The sequence below is a fragment of the Bombyx mandarina genome, chromosome 18 (assembly GCF_030267445.1).
Source record: "Bombyx mandarina strain Sakado chromosome 18, ASM3026744v2".
Classification (NCBI taxonomy): domain Eukaryota; kingdom Metazoa; phylum Arthropoda; class Insecta; order Lepidoptera; family Bombycidae; genus Bombyx; species Bombyx mandarina.
This window is the reverse complement of record NC_143224.1, coordinates 4,058,622-4,081,792: the sequence shown is the minus strand read 5'-3', so window position 1 is coordinate 4,081,792 and position 23,171 is coordinate 4,058,622. Positions and strand designations below refer to the sequence as shown.

General features: G+C 37.8%; 1 protein-coding gene across 13 annotated transcripts in view; it reads left to right on the top strand.

The window, feature by feature from the left end:
* Nucleotides 1-23,171, top strand: part of LOC114244342 (uncharacterized protein CG43867) — a 376,703-nt gene that overhangs the window by 94,220 nt on the left and 259,312 nt on the right. For all 13 annotated transcript variants that reach the window (XM_089734981.1, XM_089734982.1, XM_089734985.1 and 10 more), the window contains 2 exons: nt 4,659-5,061; nt 8,127-8,286. In XM_089734981.1, coding sequence (XP_089591107.1) covers nt 4,910-5,061; nt 8,127-8,286 — 312 coding nt within the window. In that variant the 5' untranslated portion in view covers nt 4,659-4,909. The remainder of the gene's footprint in view (nt 1-4,658; nt 5,062-8,126; nt 8,287-23,171) is intronic.

The following is a 23,171-nucleotide window of genomic DNA, read 5'->3' as shown; positions in this document are numbered from 1 at the left end:
CGAATAACCATAGAATATACCATAACGTACAAAAATAACTCTCCTAAAATATATATTATGCAAATCATTAATTAATATTTGGAAAAACTGACTGCTAAAAGTTTTTCTATTCTTTTGCTGTTAGTTTTTGGTTGCTTATTGAAAAATCAATATAGAAACATATTATTTGCGTAAAAAATTCACAGTATATACCTGTTAAAAAAACAAGTTACCGAAAAAAAAAATGTAGGCCGTAGCCTGAGTTTTACAATTTCGGCGTCCACTCGCCAATTTTCTGGTCAGTGCCCTTGTAATTTCTGTTTCCTCTAAGCAATTTTTCACTTCAGCTGAGATATAATAAACATTATCCGATAAATTCGGGCCATCTAAATTGACTAAAGGAGGGGACCAATCCTATAACTATAGCTATGAGTCCTGTTGGAGGCTTGAGTCGTTTCATTTGTTAAATGTTCCTGAAATTGTTGGGTAAGCTTCCGAAATATTTCCTTTTTAATGTCAGCTCTTTGTGCAGTATTGTATTGATCTATATTTTAGTGATCAGAAATTTGTTTTGATTTTCCATTGCACGAATGGATGATATGAAAATCTACTTATTGTTCTGTGCCTACCGGCCTCTTGACATTATTAAAGCTTTCAACAACCTTGAGACCGAAAATCGTGGTCTCAAATGTATTGTACGAGTTTAATGGCTGCTCTGCCCAGTTGGACTCCAACGAAGATCATTTGGCCATCTAAACAACAAGAAGTACTTTTCGTATCGTTGCGAAAAGTAGTGCTTCGTGGCGAAAATTGGGCAAACAGGCAGGATGATATTCATAAACCGTGTGGCCTTCACAATACCCTACTTAAAATGTTAAATAGTTCGGATATTGATATCTTCTTATATGTAAATAGCCAAGTTTTTTGTGTTCGTGAAGCAATTCGCGCATTCTGGAACGAGATCTCAAACACAATGATACAATGGATTTACCGTAAAAATGCCCATAACCCTAACAATTACAAGGCTCGAGTTTACGCACGGTCAATATTGTTCAGAACGTTGATTAGATGTAAATACTTTTTCAGATCTCAATCAATCCGTTTAAAAATGATACACCACGATATTTCCTTGATATTTTACTTCATGTGTTCATATTAGATACTTTGCGAGTACATATTGACTTAGGTATTGACATTGTTACCGATTCGACGACAGTTACATTTGAAACTGTTTGCTTGTTAGACCGCGTTCTTCCTGCACAAGAATGTTATTCAAAATTCAGAATACCGGAGACTATAATAAAGGCATTAACGATCGCACGTGTTCACACATCGGGCTCTTTCATCATTCAAATGAGATGTTAGCCGTTAACTGTGCCGACGGTGTTTCTCTAACTGTCGGTGCTTTAGAATGAATGGGATAGCTAGTGAATGTAAAGCGAAAATAGGTTTCATTTAAATTGAAAGCAAATAAGTAATCTTTTAGTATCGTGTTATATGCAAGTGCAGTATTGCTGCTGGTTTGAATATTTTTTTAAGTGAAACTTCTTTAGACGCATGATGGTAAAATTTTTACAGAACGTCACGCAGGTATGCAACGGAAGTGACATCAAACTACTATTGAAATGAAGTACTTGTCAAATGTCAGTAGTAGTAGTTGTTGTATTTTTCCAACTGGAAAGGCAAATGTGTCATACCATACAGCCTAATATTTTATATATTTTTTTGTGAAAAATGTTAATAGGAATTGAAATGAAATGAAAAGAATTTGGAACATTAATCAAATAGCATGAAATTAAATTAGTCAATTCAATTGGAAAAATATTAGTCATTTACAATTTAGAAATCTAATTATAATGTGACTGTCAACACTGAGGTTTGAGATTGACATTTGACAGACTTTTGGCGGGAACATATCTTCCTTTTTCCCTTCCTCTAAGTCTCGGAAATCTAAAGTTTTAGATTTCTATAAATATAAGCAAGACTTATAAATTAGTTCGTCAAAAAAGTTTCTATTCTGACATGTGTACTTAGTACGCACGCACTTTTTTTTTTTTTAAGTTAACCTGATGTCATCATGAAACGGTATTTCAAATATATTTACGTTATATTTATGTTACCTAAAAAGGAAATACTTAAAATGTTTTATATTTGTGTAATATCTAAATATTTATGTTACCTAAATTACAAGAGATTGTAAACTTGAAAGCTAGTTAGAAACTTGAAATTATCTAAATATTTATGTTACCTAAATTACAAGAGATCATAAACTTGAAAGAAACTTACTACTGCAAATTAATATATCTATATATTAATACGTGAACTTTTTACAAAAATTGCGGGAACGGAGGAGTATGAAATTTTCCACACTTATAGAGAATATAGAGAAAAAGTGCACAATGCTAATATTTTTTTTAAATAATGCATAAAAGATACATTAAATCAATAAAGAAAACATCACAGACACTACAGGCTATGTATTTGACGCACACATGCATGCATTCTGTTTATTGTCAAACTTTTGTTCTTGACGTCTGTTGTCAAATTGAGAATAGATTAAATATTGTTTGTCTTTGTTAATATTTTTTATAGTGTAGTCTTGGCGAAATTTGTGATTATAGAAGTATAAAATACAATCATAATAGTGTACAAACTTACAATTCCAATAATTATAGTCGAATTTCGACTACTGCGGGACCTCTAGTTCAAATTAAAATCAATTTCGATTATTTGAAAGGGTTTTGTTATTATAAAAATCATTACAGCAGTGAAACGTAAAACTCTTGAATACATTATACATATTACTGTAACCTCCTCGAATTTATCTCTTGCCATTTCTCATTCATCGTTCCCCCAACTTTGAGTGCCGTAGCTTAAGGTGTGTCAACTGTCAGAATTGAATGTGAAAGAGTAGCAATTCGGTGCCTTTTGAATTTAGTGTCCCATGTCTCTTCTCGTGTGTGACATTAATGCTAAGTTCTCATTAAAGATTAAACGTGTTTGCCTGTTAAACTTTTTAGTACTTCGTGATTCGGTGAAAGGTTCGTTTTCGTTCGTGTAGTGATTTATGTCAGTTGAATCGACTAATGCTTTTCTTTGCTAATGCTTTAGTATAATTAATTAGGATTTAAAAGTGGTGCTGGCTGTTTTGGCCGTCACCTATATTTTTAAAAACGAGGTAATATATTTTATTTATTTATTTATTGCTTAGATGGGTGGACGAGCTCACAGCCCACCTGGTGTTAAATGGTTACTGGAGCCCATAGACATCCACAACGTAAATGCGCACCCACCTTGAAATATAAGTTCTAAGGTCTTAAGTATAGTTACAACGGCTGACCCACCCTTCAAACCGAAACGCATTACTGCTTCACGGCAGAAATAGGCAGGGTGGTGGTATCCACCCGCGCGGACTCACAAGAGGTCCTACCACCTGTAATATCTGTTAATATTTCCCGAGCAACTTTTATGGATATATCATAATCATATCGAAAGGTGGAAAGGCTATTTCTTTTAAGCGGAATTTTTGCAACATTACAGGAGAGCCGTTTAAAGTTTGGAAAGGATATCATAACAAAAAAGCTTCTTCAGCTATTTGAATGGAATAAACTTAATTGAACTTCAATTAAAAACATCGTACTGTTGATGCAGATCTATACATATAAATAAAATTGGAGTGTCTGTTTGTAATATTGAAATAACCGCTTTTTACGATGTGCATATGAATATATATACTGTAATACACCAAAATATATTTTTTTACAATTTTTGTCTGTTTGTTTGTTCCGGCTAATCTCTGGAACGGCTGAACCGATTTTGACGGGACTTTCACTGACAGGTAGCTGATGATATAAAGAGTAACTTAGGCTACTTTTTTAGACTAGCTTCGTCCCGCGGCGTCACCCGCGGTACGACATCGCGGTACTCAACTATCAATAATAAAATTTAATGTTTCCGAAGCGAAGCGAGGGCGGGTCGCTAGTACCTTTAACTACAAAAATGAATGTCGCGTAAATCAAATTGAGAAACCACACCTCTCGATACTGTTATTTCATATTTTATGTGCAGTGTGTAAAACAATACTGAACTAATCTCGCGATTTCCATTTGAAAAACAACGACTGAAATGAAAAGAAACAACCGTAGGTACGGTTTCATTTTTACGACGCCATTCATCTCAGACGTCCGGTTGCTTAAAGAGAAACAAATTCGAGCCAAAACGCAACGAGATAGCGGATTTACGCTTATTGAAGAAGCCGACTAAAATAAACTTTACGTTCTCGTTAACATTATTAATAAAATGTTAACTCTTCGTTTTATGATGTCGGTTTTGTCCAGCTTTTATTTTTTTTTCGACGTTTTTCAACATTAGAGTATTACCAAACTTTGTTTAATTCATTGTTATACAATATAATATTTACTTACATGGATCCATGAATGTTACAGTCACTGTTATAATGACTATGATATATTTAATGTATCATGTGTTTACATTTAATTAATTCATTCATATTTTATTACGTATGTAATCTTGTTTTGCTTTTAAATGTGTTGTCATAATTTTAAATTTCATACTTTGAATGGGGAACACTAATTGGCCCATTGGCTCGCCATCTCAAAGTCTGTACACGTGCCAGCTTACGTCGACATATCGAATAATCTCTGCTCTTTCTTTTTCAGCGCTCTAATTACGGCGCCGATCACACGAAGCCAGCGAATACTGAAAAAAATCACAAGCGGCAAGATGACGCCGAAAATTTCGCGCCAAAACTCGCATTTATCGCTACAACGCCATCTATTGATCCGGAGTGACATTTTCCTTTCGGATCGCTTGAAATAATCACTTGTGTGCGAACTGTTTAGTGTTTTACTGCTAGGGCCGTGATGTGATATATTGTTGTTTAGTTTTATGTGTTTGTGCCGTGCGTAACATGTCTGAGGAGAGATCGCGTCGTTTATCGCAGATCTTCGACCCGCTGTCGAGGTTTACCGACCACAGTGGGGCGGGTCAGTCTGCTAGTACACCGAACAGCCCGCGATTGTTGCCGAGGAGATCCCGGGATCCACCGCCGCCGCCACCTAGGTAAGTTACAATAGTGCTCATATAAATATGAAATTTTAAAATCATCATGTATTGTATGTAGGGAGAGGTTTTTGTCCATATATTTTTTTATTATTTCCGACCTAACGGTGAGTGGTTGCCGCCGCTCATGGACGTCAGCAATGACGGGCAGAGCCAAGCTGCTGCCTACTAAGCCTCGTTTGAAGAAGGACATGTCATAGCGCTTGACAAACCCGGAGCTCATTCCAAAGCCGGATGGTACGTTGCAAAAAAGATCTCTGGAACGCACTGTGGATGAACGCAGTGGCTCCAGGTAATATGGATAAACTCTACTCTGGACAACTATGGGCTGATGATAATAATGATGACGTAAATCTTTTACTGGTATTATATGTCTAAGTCTTTGAAGTTGTTCTACGAGGTCCTACACAAAAGGAAATGTATTTATTTTGAGATTCTGTTTTTTTATCTTATTAAATTATTCGAATGTGTACTGTGAACAGGCGTGTCTGTTGAACTTAAGATTAGAAAACAATCCTATCCTGCAAACCAGAGAGCATAATTACTTCCCGGCAGAATCAAGCAGGGTGGTGGTACCTACCCGTGCGGGCTCAGAAAACGCTCTACCATAAAATCGTACCGTAAAATCAATCTTTGTATACCAAGACTCACAAGAGGTCCTACCACCAGTGAAAATTGTATAATTCAAACATAATAAACAAAAAAAAAGATTACATTTTTCACTGCACTAGAAGGGAGCTTATGACTCACCTAGTTCTAAGTATTTGTCCTTCTGATAAATAAGAACTAAATAATTCGGTATCAATAGAAATCTGGTCTACCCAGTTATTAAGCCACGCACGTTTGCCTAATGCCATTATCTGTAATTACTTCACTAGATCGCGCTCTGCTAAATAGCATCTCCATTACGCATAAGCACTCAATTTATAGGCATTAAAATACAGTGTCAACATGCTAAGTACACTCAGTACTCAGTCTACATTTAATCTAATAATAATAGTAATAGTTTATTTTACAATCGTTAAAATACTGGTAATTACAATTGTGTTTGTTGTCTGAAGGCCCACCATCAGGATACCAAAGGTATTCAATTATACAATGAATAGTCATTTGAATACAGCTAAAAGTAAATAATAATCTTAATTGCATTGTATGAAATAAAGAATAATAATAAAATATATATGAAAATGAAAAAAATACATCAATAACCTATCAACTTGTATAGTATTGTCTATATACTTACGAACTATAATAGTTTAAAAAAATTTCTAAATCACAAAGGTGGAGGATGTAAAAAAATTACGTATCAATTATTCGAATTTTGCTTTATATGCGCATATCATCATCATAGGCCTTTATCTGCCCACTGATGGACATAGGCCTTCCCCAATGCCTTCCACAGAATGCGGTGCGCACTAAGTTGTCAGTCCACCTGGTTGGAGGACGCCCAACGCTCCTGGCACCCATCCGTGTTCTCCATTCGAGGACTTTCCTCCCCCACCCAGCGTCACTGACGCGACAGATGTGACCGGCCCATTGCCACTTTAGCCTGCTAGCTTTGAGAGCTATATCGTCGACTTTGATTCTCCATCGAATTTCTTCATTCTGGAATTTGTCCCTTAGAGAAATACTGAGCATAGTGCGCATGTGAATATATAAATATTTGATCAATGAAATCAATCATCAATTATATATCAAGTTGTATAGTTATTGCTGTATTTATAAAATTCAGACAACAGGTGCTATTGTATTGGCGGTACGAATTCAACCGCTTTGATAACAAATAGACAAACATACACAAAAGGCGAAACGAACCGAGAACTTGTTTCACCAAATCAATCAATTTATACCGCACTTCCCAAAAACGAATTAATCTGATCTGAACGGTTCGGTAATCGTTTAATGATAAATAGTGCCACGCAAATAAATCGTATTCATATTAATGAAACCTTTGGTTATTTATTAAATGCTATATCGAGGGAATGTGGTTCGACAATGCAGCGAAATTAATGGTTTATTCGGTATAACAAATGGTGGTATTTCAATTGCCGATTACTGGGTGCCGAACTATGTACATATGCTGATGAGACCGTCAGATCAATTTTTATTAGTAACCTGGAGCCACTGCGGTCATCCACAGTGCGTTTCCAGAGGTCTTTTTTGCCACGTACCATCCGGCTATGAAATAAGCTCCACGGTGTTTCCCGAGCGCTATGACATGTTCTTCTTCAAACGAGGCTTGTGGAGAGTATTAAGCGGTAGGCAGCGGCTTGGCTCTGCCCCTGGCATTGCTAAAGTTCATGGGCGACGGTAACCACTCACCATCAGGTGGGCCGTGTGCTCGTCTGTCTACAAGGGAAATAAAAAAAAACGCTATCAATTTTCTGAGGCCCCATTGCAATATACATCAGTAGTTTTATAAATATGGTGATAGGACGTTTTATGTCCACGCGGGCAGTTACCACTGGCCTGTCTATTTCTGCCGTGAAGCAGTAATACTCCTATCTGACCGCGACGGGGCAACGCAAAGCCGCCGTCGCCAGAAACGTGTCTTGTCGGATCCCCCGGATTCAATCTCGGTGCTTTTAGGCCTCTCAAGCATCGGTCATCGTCCTCTTCGAACTCGTCGATTACAACGAAGGGTTCGACGAGCGAACTAACCCATAGACACAGCCCACTGAGCTTCCCGCCGGATCTTCTCAGTGGGTCGCGTTTCCGATCCGGTGGTAGACTCTGCGAAGCGATGCTCTTGTTAAGGGCTAATGTTAGCAAATTCTCTCAGGTTGAGCCCGTGAGCTCACCTAGCCGTCCGGGCGTAGCTGGAATAGCCTCTTAGGCTACCAGCGAATTTGTATGGAAAAATAAAAAAAAGGCCAGTAATATGTTTCGGTTTGAAGGGCGGGGCCGTTTTGCTTTAAACACTAACCTTACAACTCATGTCTCAAGGTCTGTGGGGCCATGTACGTTGTAAATGTCCATGGGCTCCGGTAATTATTAACACCAGGTGAGCCGTGATATAGAATTAAAGATATATAGAAATAAACCATGAAATGTCAACTCTCCAGGCCTCTCGCTCATTCGTCACGTCTGGATCCCCTGGAATATGAGTTGGCGACGGCACAAGTGGACTCCGTCAATTGGCAAGAGCGATGTCTTGAACTGCAGTTGGAGTTGCACAGGAGCCGACACCAGGCTACCAGAGTACGCGACATGTTGAGAGATAAGGTAAGAATTTCAATTTGAAGGTTTCAAATGGAGATACGTGGTTGCTTTGGAGTCGTAGGTACAGTGGTGGCATCTACCCACGTTGGCCTACATTACGCCCTACCATTAAACCACGGATTCAACTCAATTCTTATATCTATATATTAATACGTGAAGCAAAAACTTCGTATCCCTTTTTACGAAAATTGCGCGGACGGAGGAGTATGATATTTTCCACACTTATAGAGAAGAAGTGCACAATGCTAATTTTTTTTAAATAATTTTAAAAAGATACATTAAATCAATAATGAAAACATTACACACACTACCATGTATTTGACACACACACGCATGCATACTATTTCTTTATTGTCAAACTTTTCTTATTGCATAAAGTCTATGGTCAAATTGAGAATAGATTAGATATTGTTTGTCTTTGTTAATATTTGGTCTTGGCGAAATATGTGAATACTAAAGAATATGTCAAAGACAATAAAATCTTAATAGTGTACAAACTTATAATTTCAATTAATTATAGTCGAATTTCGACTACTGCGGGATCACTAGTTAACAATAACTGACCAAATATAAATCGTTAATTATCTATGTCAATAAATGAAGTGTACCACAAATTCATTGTTGCTCAAAAAAATCTAATCTATAGGTAGCAACTATTGCCTATGCCGATGTCATTGTCACAAACATCATTTAAGTTGTCCAATTATCCTTATTAATGCAGTCATTTAGCAACCGAACCGCGTTCAATGTCTCCGTGATGTAAACTCCCGCATTAACAAGTTATATTAGACAAGTCGTCCTGACGTTAAACCTTGTAGCGATATATCACAATTAGAGTCAGCGCATGTGCTCCTAATTCATCTCTGTTACCCAGCATTAGGCATGTCAGCTTACATAAACGAGGTTTCCATTGGTTGAGGTCACAAATTGAAAGCGAAGCTAAATAATTGGAGAGTATTAAGCGGTAGGCAGCGGCTTGGCTCTGCCCCTGGCATTGCTGAAGTCCATGGGCGACGGTAACCACTCACCATCAGGTGGGCCGTATGCCCGTCTGCCTACAAAGGCAATAAAAAAAAAAGACTTCATTACTGTGGAATGAACCTACATCGGCCCTTGACATGTTCTTTTTCAAATGATTTTAATAGAAGCCAAGCTACGTAAATAATTAAATCAGAGATTAATCATAGATGGTAATTTCGCCTCAAACTGCAATTGCCATTATTGTGAGTGAGAATTACAAACTAATACACATTTCAATAAACAATTAATTTTAATAAAGACATAAATATTAATCACTCAGATAAAGATCAAATAAATCAGTTTGTCTTAGCAGCCAGGTGGGCTAAGTACTGAGCCTTCGAGGAAGTCAGGTAACGGAATGATTATGTCTCTCACATTGCCAATGCATCAATAGATTACTGCCACTAAAATAGAAAAAAAAAAGATGTGTGGTATCGTGGGACACCGGATAGGAACAAAGTTCCTTATTATAAAAATATTAATTTTAAGTTCTAATCGAGGTATAAAGAAAATAATTTATCGGGTATACATTTTTATTTTTGATAAAAATAAAAAATAAAACTACTTTACAAAGTTATCAACTTTATTTTATTCACAATGATTTGTAAAAATATATAACTAGTCAGGTCATAAGTATTGTCACACAGTAAAAACTTTTCTTTTAGAATTCTGGCCACAAAAAAGTTTATTGAATTCGAATTTCGAATTGTTCATGAAAATAAAAATGTATACTTTTAGAATTTTACTCATTTTTAAATATGGAGTGGACGCTATCGTACCATCAAACGATACAATGAAGACTCTAGTGTAGATGACAGGTCAAGAAGTGGTCGCCCTCGGTCTGTTAGGACTCCAGCAGTGATAAAAGCTGTGAAGGCGCGAATTCAAAGAAATCCCAAACGTAAGCAGAAACTGTTGGCCCTTCAGATGGGGTTAAGCAGAACCACGGTGAAAAGGGTGTTAAATGAAGACTTAAGGCTTCGGGCATATCGAAGAAAAACAGAACATCGTTTGAATGCTCGTCTAATTGACCTGAGACTGAAGAGATGCTGCGCTTTGTTGAAGCGGTACGCGGGAAAAAAATATCGGGAAATTCTTTTTTCGGATGAAAAAATTTTTACCGTAGAAGAGAGCTACAACAAATAAAATGATAAGGTGTACGCACACAGTAGTGAAGAAGCGAGTAACCGCATTCCGCGTGTCCCCAACGAGGTCATTTTCCATCCTCGCTCATGGTATGGTTGGGAGTTTCTTATTGGGGCTTAACAGAGGTAAATTTTTGTGAGAAAAGTGTAAAAACCAATGCAGTTGTGTATCAAAATACAGTCCTGATGAACCTTGTGGAACCTGTTTCTCATACCATGTTCAATAACAGGCACTGGGTATTCCAACAAGATTCGGCGCCAGCTCATAGAGCGAACAGCACACAAGACTGGCTGGCGGCGCGTGAAATCGACTTCATCCGGCACGAATACTGGCCCTCCTCCAGTCCAGATTTGAATCCGTTAGATTACAAGATATGGCAACACTTGGAGGAAAAGGCGTGCTCAAAGCCTCATCCCAATTTGGAGTCACTGAAGACATCCTTGATTAAGGCAGCCGCCGATATTGACATGGATCTCGTTCGTGCTGCGATAGACGACTGGCCGCGCAGATTGAAGGCCTGTATTCAAAATCACGGAGGTCATTTTGAATAAACTTTAGTGTGATAAGAATCTATGTTTTGTTAAGTTCATTTTAGTATATGAATGGTTACATAATGAATAAATTGGTTTCAATTATTTTACATTAAACATGTGACAGAATTTATGACCTGACTAGGTATAATAAAAATATGTTATTTTTTGTACGTTATTTCAAAGTTAAGTCGTACCCTTTGTGCATTACTAATTTGTACGTTATTACAAAGTTAAGTCGTACACTGTGTGCATTACTAATAAAAATCTTACGTTACGGACGTTTTTTCCCGGTTAGGGTACCCCTCCGCATCGACCCATAAGGAACTTCGTTCCAAAAACACCAAATCAACCAAAAATCAACCAAATATGATAAATAAACTATAACAATAAATTTAATTATGTCGAAAGGCAAAAAACTTTAAATATACGTAATATTAAAAATGCTAAAGAGACTCACGAAAGCTAGATAAAATTTGCAAAACATGAATGAGCACAGAGTGAAATAGAATTCATTGTTCGTGCGGTTTGGATCGTTCAAAAGGACTAAAGCATGTTCGTTGTCAAAGAAAGTTTTTCTGCAATAAAGCAGTTAAGACTGAAAACGAACGAATAAAAAACGATTCCCGCCTAAAGTTGGAGATACAAAGCGCATTCTATCTTCAGTGCCGGAGAAGTCGACGGCGCCCTGGTAACACGTCATCTGTTTTTTATAGCCCGGGGATTTAATTTTGCACGACATTATTCACATCTCTCCCGGTAAGTTTTTTCTTGCGTTTCTGCTGAGCATCGTCGAATGTAAAGAGTGTATGATAGATGGTTGATCCATTTTTCATTACTCTAACGTGCACTCGAGCGAGGATCCTGTCTGGTGCTGTCACGCTTGTCCCAGTTACGGAATGTTTTTCCGGTACGATGTTGAAATGCTTTGGTTCGTTGTTTGGCTCGAAATATTTTGATAGGATGATTACTGTGCTGATTGACATCATTACATTTTTATGATCAAATTAATCAAATCTTAATAACAAACTCAGAACTTGAGATTAGAAATCTACAGATTGTTTCCTTAGTACTTTTTTTACACCGTAAAATGTATTATCAGAATATATAAAATATGACGGAGTAGGGACGTCCGTAATATTTGTAAAAAGTGTGACGTCAGCACCGCTGACGTCGCGGTCATCACTTTCTTGACGAATGACTCATGTTTGGGTTTCCGAAACAAAACTTCACGAGAACTTCGTATATTGCACGAGAAGCATAACAACGTTACAGAGATATCCGTACAGTACAACGGCTCGGACACGAATGCATCAGTGCTAGACAGCACGGCCGTATTTATGAGGCTTCGTACCCGTGAGCGTGTTGACACGTTTTAAACACGTGAGCGTGTTTACACGTTTTTCAAACACCTGAGCGGGCTTACACGTTTTTCAAACACGTTTTAAAGTATTGAAATTACAATAAAAGGAACTGTTTAACATCAATTTCTTATCACAGAGTAATTAGTTGATGATCAGTAGGTAAATAGTCATATTTGCGCCGACACGGCCATACTGACAGGCGGTGCGCGCTCTGCACCAGCTGCCCATGTATGGTGTATCACCAGAGAGTTCTTGGAGTCCATCTGAAACAATGGAATGTCTGTTTCTGAGATTGGTATCTGTGTACCTTTTTATGTTACTTTGAAAGTAACTTATTTTGTGTAGTTTTATATTGTGACGTACACTGTGGTACTTATGTAGTGAACGTACACTGTGGTACTATGTAGTGGATGTACACTGTGGTACTTATGTAGTGGACGTACACTGTGGTACTTATGTAGTGGACGTACACTGTGGTACTTATGTAGTGGACGTACACTGTGGTACTTATGTGGTGGACGTACACTGTGGTACTTATAGTGGCGTACACTGTGGTACTTATGTAGTGGACGTACACTGTGGTACTTATGTAGTGGACGTACACTGTGGTACTTATGTAGTGGACGTACACTGTGGTACTTATGTAGTGGACGTACACTGTAGTACTTATGTAGTGGGCGTAATTTTATTAATCAAAAATAAAAACTTATCCTTATGCCGATTGTTGATTTTGTTGTTCGACCATCCTGGTTTGTGAAGTAGATGGTAGAGGTTCATCGGCTGATGCTGGTGGGTAGTCTTCTTCCGCCGATACGGTTATCTGGTCTCCAGGTTGTTGCTCAGCGGAGGCGGCATGTGATCCCACTTGGGCGGTGCGCGCTCTGCACCAGCCTCGTTGATTCTCGTAGGTTTTCTTTGATTCCCATTGATCTGCAGGAATAAAAAGTTTCTCTGAGTAGCGCATCTGTTATACTTGCGTTACTTGTAACTATGTAAGTTTGAGACTATTAATGCGATTTTATTGTAGGGTTCTCGGAGGTTTTTGTAGATTTCTCGGAGGTTCTCGTAGATTTCTCGGAGGTTCTCGTAGATTTATTGAAGGTGGGATAAGAATGTGTAAGGTGTTGTTCGTTGTGTAAGGATATCATGGTCTTCAGATGAATTTTGTGGTGAAATTTTATATCTTTTGTATTCATTGATCAGTTGATTGTTGATTCCGTCGCTCGACCATGCTGGTTTGTGAAGCAGACTGTACAGGCTTATCGGCTGATGCTGGAGGGTAGTCATTATCCGCCGATACGGTTATCTGGTCACCAGGTTGTTGCTGAGCGGAGGCGGCGTGTGATCCCGCTTCTGATGACGGAGTAGAGACGTCCGTAATATTTGTAAAAAGTGTGACGTCAGCACCGCTGACGTCGCGGTCATCACTTTCTTGACGAATGACTCATGTTTGGGTTTCCGAAACAAAACTTCACGAGAACTTCGTATATTGCACGAGAAGCATAACAACGTTACAGAGATATCCGTACAGTACAACGGCTCGGACACGAATGCATCAGTGCTAGACAGCACGGCCGTATTTATGAGGCTTCGTACCCGTGAGCGTGTTGACACGTTTTAAACACGTGAGCGTGTTTACACGTTTTTCAAACACGTGAGCGGGCTTACACGTTTTTCAAACACGTTTTAAAGTATTGAAATTACAATAAAAGGAACTGTTTAACATCAATTTCTTATCACAGAGTAATTAGTTGATGATCAGTAGGTAAATAGTCATATTTGCGCCGACAAATAAGATATGGGTTTATTCTTAACATTTAGTGTTCACTCATTTCTCACATAAATTTATACTTTTAAAACAATGCGATACTTAATATATGTACTTCATATTAGTTTTTTTTACGACATATTTTAGACGGCACTGCGCAATCTAAAAACAATATGTTTCATCTGAAGATGGGTGGCGACATTTACGGTCTAGTCTCTATGTGCTTTGTAAACTACTTAATATCCGACGGGTCATATGGTAGGTTTTTAATCTCCAACAAAAAAATTGCTCTACAAAAAATCATTTTCATTGTAAGACGGGATTAATTCGAAAATATGATCTATTACTTCTATATCGTTCCTTCACTGCTGAGGATCGCGACCACATGTGACGTTCTTCCACTGTGTTCCAAAACCACATGAATTATCTATTAACGCAACATGAAAACCAATATCCACCTTAAAGCCCCTTGTTCATTAATGGTGAGTCAACGAAGCGTATTAAATCATACGTCACCAGTCTTCCACTATGATGTTCCATAAAAGTCAGTCGACTGGAAAAGCTGATATGAAAAAACAAAAAGGGTTCACATAGGATGCTTAGGTTCGAGTTTATGATGAGTAATTTGTTTGAAGTATCTTTTCGGAGTTATGAGATATTTGAACTACGTATTTGTGACATTATTGTATATTTTTATAACTGTTATTATGTTAGTTTAAATTCTAAATTCATGATCATCTTGCCTAAGTATAAATTTCAATTCACGTTTACGTCTGTATTTTGAGTATTTGCTGATCGCCAATCCGAAAATGTTACAGTATGTTACTATAATAAGGTCCAATGACTCCAAATATAAAAAAAAATTAGATGATTAACGGAGCATCAATATTTTTAAATCTTTATTGTTCTGGTCATTGCATTAGTTAGTAAAATTTAAAAGTTGGTGAAAATTAAATACATTGAAATATCCCTTTCCATAGACATAAAAATATAGGATATGAAAGCGTGTTGAAAGGCAATAGCTTTGAATACAACAATATGTTGTTCATAATTCGTAGCTATTCAAATAAGGTAGTTATAGTTAACCAATAATGGAATAAAAGCTTAAGGACGTACGTATTAGGAGCTCACGTAAAAATGCCAATTTACTTTCCGACCGCACAAAAAATCCGAGCAATCGCTTTGAAATCGATCAGCGTTCAAGCGAAACGTTTTCGGCTTCTTCTGTTGACACTCGTTAAAACTTCACAAATTGCCTCAAACGACGTTAACGTAAGTTCCCTTTACTTAATTAAAACTTTCAGCTTTCAGGTCTGTCGATTCGGTCTCTGTAAAAATTAATGTTTTAAAAAATAAATACTTGTGTATTTTATTTCCTACAAGATTTCTGCCTAATCTATATATTAATACGTGAAGCAAAAACTTTGTATCCCTTTTTACGAACATTGCGCGGTCGGAGGAGTATGAAATTTTCCACACTTATAGAGAATATAGAGAAGAAGTGCACAATGCTAATATTTTTTTAAAATAATTCATAAAAGATACATTAAATCAATAAAGAAAACATTACACACACTACATATCATGTATTTGACGCACACACGCATGCATACTATCTATTGTCTAACTTGTGTTCTTGACGTCTGTTGTAAAATTGAGAATAGATTAAATATTGTTTGTCTTTGTTAATATTTTTTATAGTGTAGTCTTGGCGAAATTAGTGATTATAGAAGTATAAAATACAATCATAATAGTGTACAAACTTACAATTCCAATTAATTATAGTCGAATTTCGACTACTGCGGGACCTCTAGTACAATTGGATTCGCTACAATCATCTCCGTCTATTAAACATTTGAAGTTTGGTGTTGAACAAATGTCTGTCAGTCATGGGATGTGGGCGTCAGCTTCCAGAAACATCCTTCAGATCAGAAATATCAACAGAAAGATCCTTCTTAAAACTCGTTTGAAGAGGGATAATTTCAACCGTTTATTATGCAAAACATAGACACTGGGCACCCATAACTTTTTATAGGTAAACGTTTTTCGGTTAAATCCCAACGGTTCCCAGTTCCGCCAGATTGCCGTACATCTCCCGAATGCATAGTTTATCGTCTAGCCTGTTTCCACTTACCGTTGTTTCACACTGAAATATTTTGTTATTAGATTTTTGTGTCGAAGCTATGCACGAAGAATGCTTGTGCTGTTATTGATTGCTTTCGTTCTTGGGCTCATGTGCGGTTTTGTTATGTTTATGAATGTACTTAACGATTTCTATGTCAAAGTTTTTGAGATGTCTTAAATGTAAGTGAAGTGTCATATTAGTTGTGATTTAATAAGTGATAATAGCCGAGTAACGCTAGTCAGTAATTAACGACAACAACGAATTGAAGAATAAGTAGTTATAATGTATAAACTAAACAAAATCGCCAATATGGAAAGCGAAATAAATATTCAAAAAATTTGTTTCACACTTGGTCATCGGTTCTTTTTACGTGTGTAACTTTTCATAATCATCTGATGTTGTGAAATTGGATAGCATTACGTTGAAAGATTTGATTGATACTTACAAGTACAAAGTAATAAAAGTGTGTTAAAAATACAACAGTCACATGCCTAAGAGTTGCTCGTTTAAAACGTGCTTAATTTTCTTGTCCTACATATTACAAAATTGAATGGTCATAAATCTGGTAGTTGTGTCTTTTTGGTAAACAGACATCGAAAATATGTAGACGTAGCAATGTTTTGACTTACGTTCGGACACCCATTGAATAAATATGGAGATGTGTGGCGTCCGTGTAATTTGGTATTTGATGTATGTTTATTTGGTTCGATGTGTATGGAATATATGATATTTGTGTGTGGTTTGATATTGAGGTCATTCTTCAATGTCGACCAACGTTTCCATTTGAAGTATAATATGTTTAATAATTTAGGGTGTATTTTTTTTCACAAATTGAACCTATTTTAACCACCGGTCCAGTTATTATTTCATTATGCCTTCCGCACAAGTTTACCTTAATACTACATCAATCGCCACATATTTCGATAAATCTACTTAAGTAACTCACGATAACTGTTTGGTATAAATTCTGTATCTCAGCTCACCTCTCCTCGCGAACAAGATTTACCAATCTAACCTTCCGTGTGAAATGGTTATTGAGAAATGAATGGTCATACCTGTGAATGAACTACCAAATGAATATAAATAAAAACGTATATTAATGTGATCTTGTTAAAAAGTTTACATAAATGATAGTGGTCTAACTGTTAAAAAGAATATACCTAACTTCCTTTTTTTTTATGATTGGAAGAATACTGGTGGCTCGGAGGCCTTTCCAGTTTCACCAGGACAGGGGGCGAGCAAAGGCTCAGCAAGAAGGGGAACTTCCTAACTCTTTGCCTCCTAAATATTTAAGTTAAATAATATCTAACGTATTAAGATATTTTACAATGTATCCAAATCATGTCCACATCTGCTGTAAAGTAATGTTTTTGATGATGAACGATTGAACTAATTCATTAGACATTAGACTTAAGACGTTGTGATGTATATTGGCTGCGGTGACAACTTGATTCCATTAGCTTTGAACCAACATCGCGACTTTGCTCTACCTCTATGTCCAATCTGAATTTACTTACTCTGAGGCATTTATTATCTGCGAACACAAAGTATTTTTTTTTTTTATATAATGACGGTTGTTTTGTAACAAAATTTGAACTTTACAAGATTTATTAAACATCTCATCCCATTGAAAAATTTCAGTTTTGATGCTGTCAGCTCTGTCAAGATATGCGTGTGCCGAACTTTAAGCACCGCCAAATTTGCATTAAAAAGCAATCCCCAAAACTCAGGGTGATATAACGTGAAATGTAATTACACACAACTACCCTCAAGTGCGCTATGAAATAAAAATCTCCTAGATTATGCAGAGCAGAATGCCGTTTCGTTCAAAATTCTGGTCGTCTCGCTCGACGACGGTTTTCAAATCTGGGCCAATAAAATGGAGATACTGCAAATGGAATAGAGATGGCAATTGCATTTCATATAACCGACTTCTGGTATGTCGTGAACGTGAGACCTCTTCTATGGTTTTATATTCTTTGAAATTACTTCTTGGTTTATAAGTCTACGTCAAAGTTTCGAATTGTAATATTTATTTTTAGTGTTTAGTAGCGATTGCTATTATCATATACGACTGTTTCGTACCTTTAAATCTACCCTTAGGGTAAAAAGGTTACGTGTTTTATTAAATAATTTTATAAAATAACAAATTATATTTATTTGTACATGAATAATAATACACATGAATAAAAATTACCATACATCTTTAATATAGGAATACCAAAAAACCTTTCCACGTATGAAGACAAGTTGTATAGGGCAAGTCTCAGACCATGGGGGTGCCGAAACGAGGGTCAGAACTATATTATTATAGGTTATCACACTATCTCTTTGATGTGTCTTAGAGGGGACATCGCTTCAGATTCTGGAGAGGAGGAGGCAATCGCCGCTGACTGCCTACTGCAATGGCGGGTCAATATTCGTGGCCTGGTGTGTCATCGCAGTGTTATCTTTTCGGCTTTTTGTTGGTGTTCTGTAGGCGTAATCTCGGGAGCTTGCCAGTTCTGCAACCGGCCTGTGGACCATTGAATCGATTCGCACGGCCCACGAGGACTGCAAGAATTATGACTAAGAACACCTCTCCTTTTAACGGGTGCAGATGTTAATCGACCACGGCTGCTTCAGGAAGTACTTACACCAGCTGTGAGTGTATGCAATTTGGATAAGACACAGCACACGCTCGCGATTTGCCTCGCATAGGAGGGGTGGCGTTGTGTCCTCTTCGCACAAATGAGTGTTGGCCTGTAGTTGGAGATACTCGACTTCTGCGGGTGCATCTCTTGTATATAGGTTCGATGTGGATTATCAAGGGATTTTACCTAGTTAGTTTCCGGCATGCCTCGCCTACGGTCTCTAATGTGTAGACTGAATCAGGGTGATTTAATCCTGAACAAAAAATTATTTAAGATTTCGTTCACGGTAAGCCTACTGCGCTTCTGGTTTAAGGGGTCACCTGTTAAAAAATATTTAGATAATAAGGTTGAAAGCGTCGCGATTATCATTGGGACCGTTATAATCTCCGAAAGTTGTTTTACTTTGTAAAATATATGAATGTTTTCATAGGCTATTTTACCAAAGCCATAAGAGAATCTGTAATATCGTGGCGCAGTGTCAGTAAATATATATAATGTGGTTTCGTTCGAGCACACATTGTCAAGATGTGCCTCGAGTTAAATGTTACAAGCGATAACCACTGTTCTTCCAAAATTCGAAAATATTGTTTTGTTGTGAAAATTTTACATCAGAAATGTTTTTCGTGATGCAAAGCCTAATTGACTTGCTGGTTTAGTTTTAAAACGCTACGCTTAACTGTAATCTTGTATGGCCATATGAGCAAATACTGTTCAAGTTCCTATGAGAAAATTAATGACCATACGCAGCATACCTGTTTACGTTTTGTATTGGTTTTTTTTTTCCTATCTAAGCTGATAGCCTTGAGAAGCTATTTCAGCGTAAGCTTAACTAGTAGGTGAGCTCACGGGGCTCAAACCGGAGTGAAGCTACTAAGACTGGCCCTAGCAAGAGCAGTGCTTCGTAGAATCTACCACCGGATCGGAAACGCGACCCACTGAGAAAATCCGGCTAGAAACCCAGTGGGCTGTGTCTTTGGGTTAATTCGCTCGTCGGGCCCTTCGTGGCAAGCGACGGGTTCGACGAGGATGGTGACCGGTGCTTGTGGTACCTAAAAGCACCGTTAATGGATAGGGAGGATCCGAAATGACGTGTTTTGGGCGACGTCGACTGTTTACCATTCGGTCTACAGGATCGGGTATGTAGTTTCCAGCGGCCATGACAAGAGTGTATTGGTTACTGTCCGAGATACTGATTGCTTATTAGCGTGATGATCAACAAGTATGTTCTCTTTTGACTTGTACCAAAAAGGCGCCGACTGTTGCCGCTGACCGCAGGGCATGCAAATTTATCCTCTCTGCGGCGTGGCGCGCATGCTCTCTTAATTACGGCACGGCTAATGCCTTTCCGATGGCCGCCCGAGTCGACCTTAATTAGAGAGCGGATCTACGAAGCATTGTTTGTGTCGATTGTTCAGGCAGTCACAACCGCTGTAGGATCGATCTGGAGAGACCATTTTAATATGTTACTAAGACTTCGTTTATAGGTGTTCCAATCTCAGGCGGGTACCAATTTTTCTAATGAAATACGTACTCGACAAATGCTCACGATCGACTTCCACGGTGAAGGAATAACATCGTGTAGTAAAGATCAAATCCGCAAAATTATAATTTGCGTAGTTACTGGTGGGTCCTCTTGTGGGTCCGCGCGTGTAGGTACCACCACCCTATTTCTGCCTATTTCTGCCGGGAAGCAGTAATGCGTTTCGGTTTGAAAGGTGGGGCAGCCGTTGTAACTATACTTGAGACCTTAGAACATATATACCTAGTCAGGTCATAAGTATTGTCACACAGTAAAAACTTTTCTTTTAGAATGCTGGCCACAAAAAAGTTTATTGAATTCGAATTTCGAATTGTTCATGAAAATAAAAATGTATAACTTTTAGAATTTTACTCATTTTTAAATATGGAGTGGACGCTTAAAGAAGACCGTGTTGCAGTTATTGCGTTGCATCGTTGCGGTTACGCGCCAATTCAAATTTTTAACATACTGAAAAATTTGAATATAGCCAAAAGATTCGTTTATCGTACCATCAAACGATACAATGAAGACTCTAGTGTAGATGACAGGTCAAGAAGTGGTCGCCCTCGGTTTGTTAGGACTCCAGCAGTGATAAAAGCTGTGAAGGCGCGAATTCAAAGAAATCCCAAACGTAAGCAGAAACTGTTGGCCCTTCAGATGGGGTTAAGCAGACCAACGTTAAAAAGGGTGTTAAATGAAGACTTAGGGCTTCGGGCATATCGAAGAAAAACAGGACATCGTTTGAATGCTCGTCTAATGGACCTGAGACTGAAGAGATGCCGCGCTTTATTGAAGCGGTACGCGGGAAAAAAATATCGGGAAATTCATTTTTCGGATGAAAAAATTTTTACCGTAGAAGAGAGCTACAACAAACAAAATGATAAGGTGTACGCACACAGTAGTGAAGAAGCGAGCAACCGTATTCCGCGTGTCCAACGAGGTCATTTTCCATCCTCGCTCATGGTATGGTTGGGAGTTTCTTATTGGGGCTTAACAGAGGTACATTTTTGTGAGAAAGGTGTAAAAACGAATGCAGTTGTGTATCAAAATACAGTCCTGACGAACCTTGTGGAACCTGTTTCTCATACCATGTTCAATAACAGGCACTGGGTATTCCAACAAGATTCGGTGCCAGCTCATAGAGCGAAGAGCACACAAGACTGGCTGGCGGCGCGTGAAATCGACTTCATCCGGCACGAAGACTGGCCCTCCTCCAGTCCAGATTTGAATCCGTTAGATTACAAGATATGGCAACACTTGGAGGAAAAGGCGTGCTCAAAGCCTCATCCCAATTTGGAGTCACTCAAGACATCCTTGATTAAGGCAGCCGCCGATATTGACATGGACCTCGTTCGTGCTGCGATAAACGACTGGCCGCGCAGATTGAAGGCCTGTATTCAAATCACGGAGGTCATTTTAAATAAACTTTAGTGTCATAAGAATCTATGTTTTGTTAAGTTCATTTTGGTATATGAATGGTTACATAATGAATAAACTTGTTTCAATTATTTTACATTAAACATGTGACAGAAGTTATGACCTGACTAGGTATATTTCAAGGTGGGTGGTGCATTTACGTTGTAGATGTCTATGGACTTCAGACTGGTGTTAAGCACCAGGTGGGCTGTGAGCTCGTCCCCCATCTAAGCAATAAAAAAAAATAGCACGATTCATGTGCTGGCATTACCGTTGGTATTTTATTGGTAGCAGTGCGGATTGTTAGTCCGCACGGGTAAGTAACTCTATCCCGCCAATTTTTGCTGCAAACCATACTTTCCATTTGGAGGATGGAATAACCATTGTACTTGTATAACTATACTTGAGACCTTAGAACTTATATTTCAAGGTGGGTGGCGCATTTACGTTCTAGATGTCTATGGGCTCTCGTAAACACTTAACACCAGGTGGGCTGTGAGCTCGTCCAACCATCTAAGCAATAAAAAAAAGCACATATATACATATATAGAACTGAGACTTAGTTGGTCTCGAGATGAGTAAAGGAGTTTACGTTCTTTTGTCTATAGGCTACACGTGTACAGTAAAAAGCAAAATGCTCATTTTGTTAGAAATTGTTAAATACTAAAATTTTCCTTCCGACGTTAAAACACAATTTAAAGGAAATTAACTTGTTAAAATTCAAAAACAATTTAATTGTGTAATCTTATCGAAAGTTCACTTACGGCAGCTTAATGGGTTAACATTCATAACAGAAATGCCAGTTGTAATAAATTAGTTTTATCGTTTTCGTTAATTGTTTTTTTTTTTATTTGATTTAATTAGTGCCTTATGGGGAATTGTTTGGTTTTTGATGACCTCTATAAGAGTTTTATTTCTAGGCTTTGATGACCTCAATAGGAATGTTGTTTTTGAGCTTTGATAACCTCTAAGCGGTGTTGTTTTTGGGTTTTGATGACCTCTTAAGGGTGTTGTTTTTGGGTTTTGATGACCTCGATAAGAATGTTGTTTTTGAGCTTTTATGACCTCTAAACGGTGCTGTTTTTGGGTTTTGATGACCTCTATAAGAGTGTTATTTCTAGGCTTTGATGACCTCAGTAAGGATGTTGTTTTTGAGCTTCGATAACTTCTAAAGGGTAATTTTTGGGATTTGATGACCTCTATAAGAGTGTTATTTCTAGGCTTTGATCACCTCGATAAGAATGTTGTTTTTGAGCTTCGATAACTTCTAAAGGGTATTGTTTTTGGGCTTTGATGACCTCTATAAGAGTGTTATTTCTAGGCTTTGATGACCTCGATAAGAGTGTTGTTTTTGAGCTTCGATAACT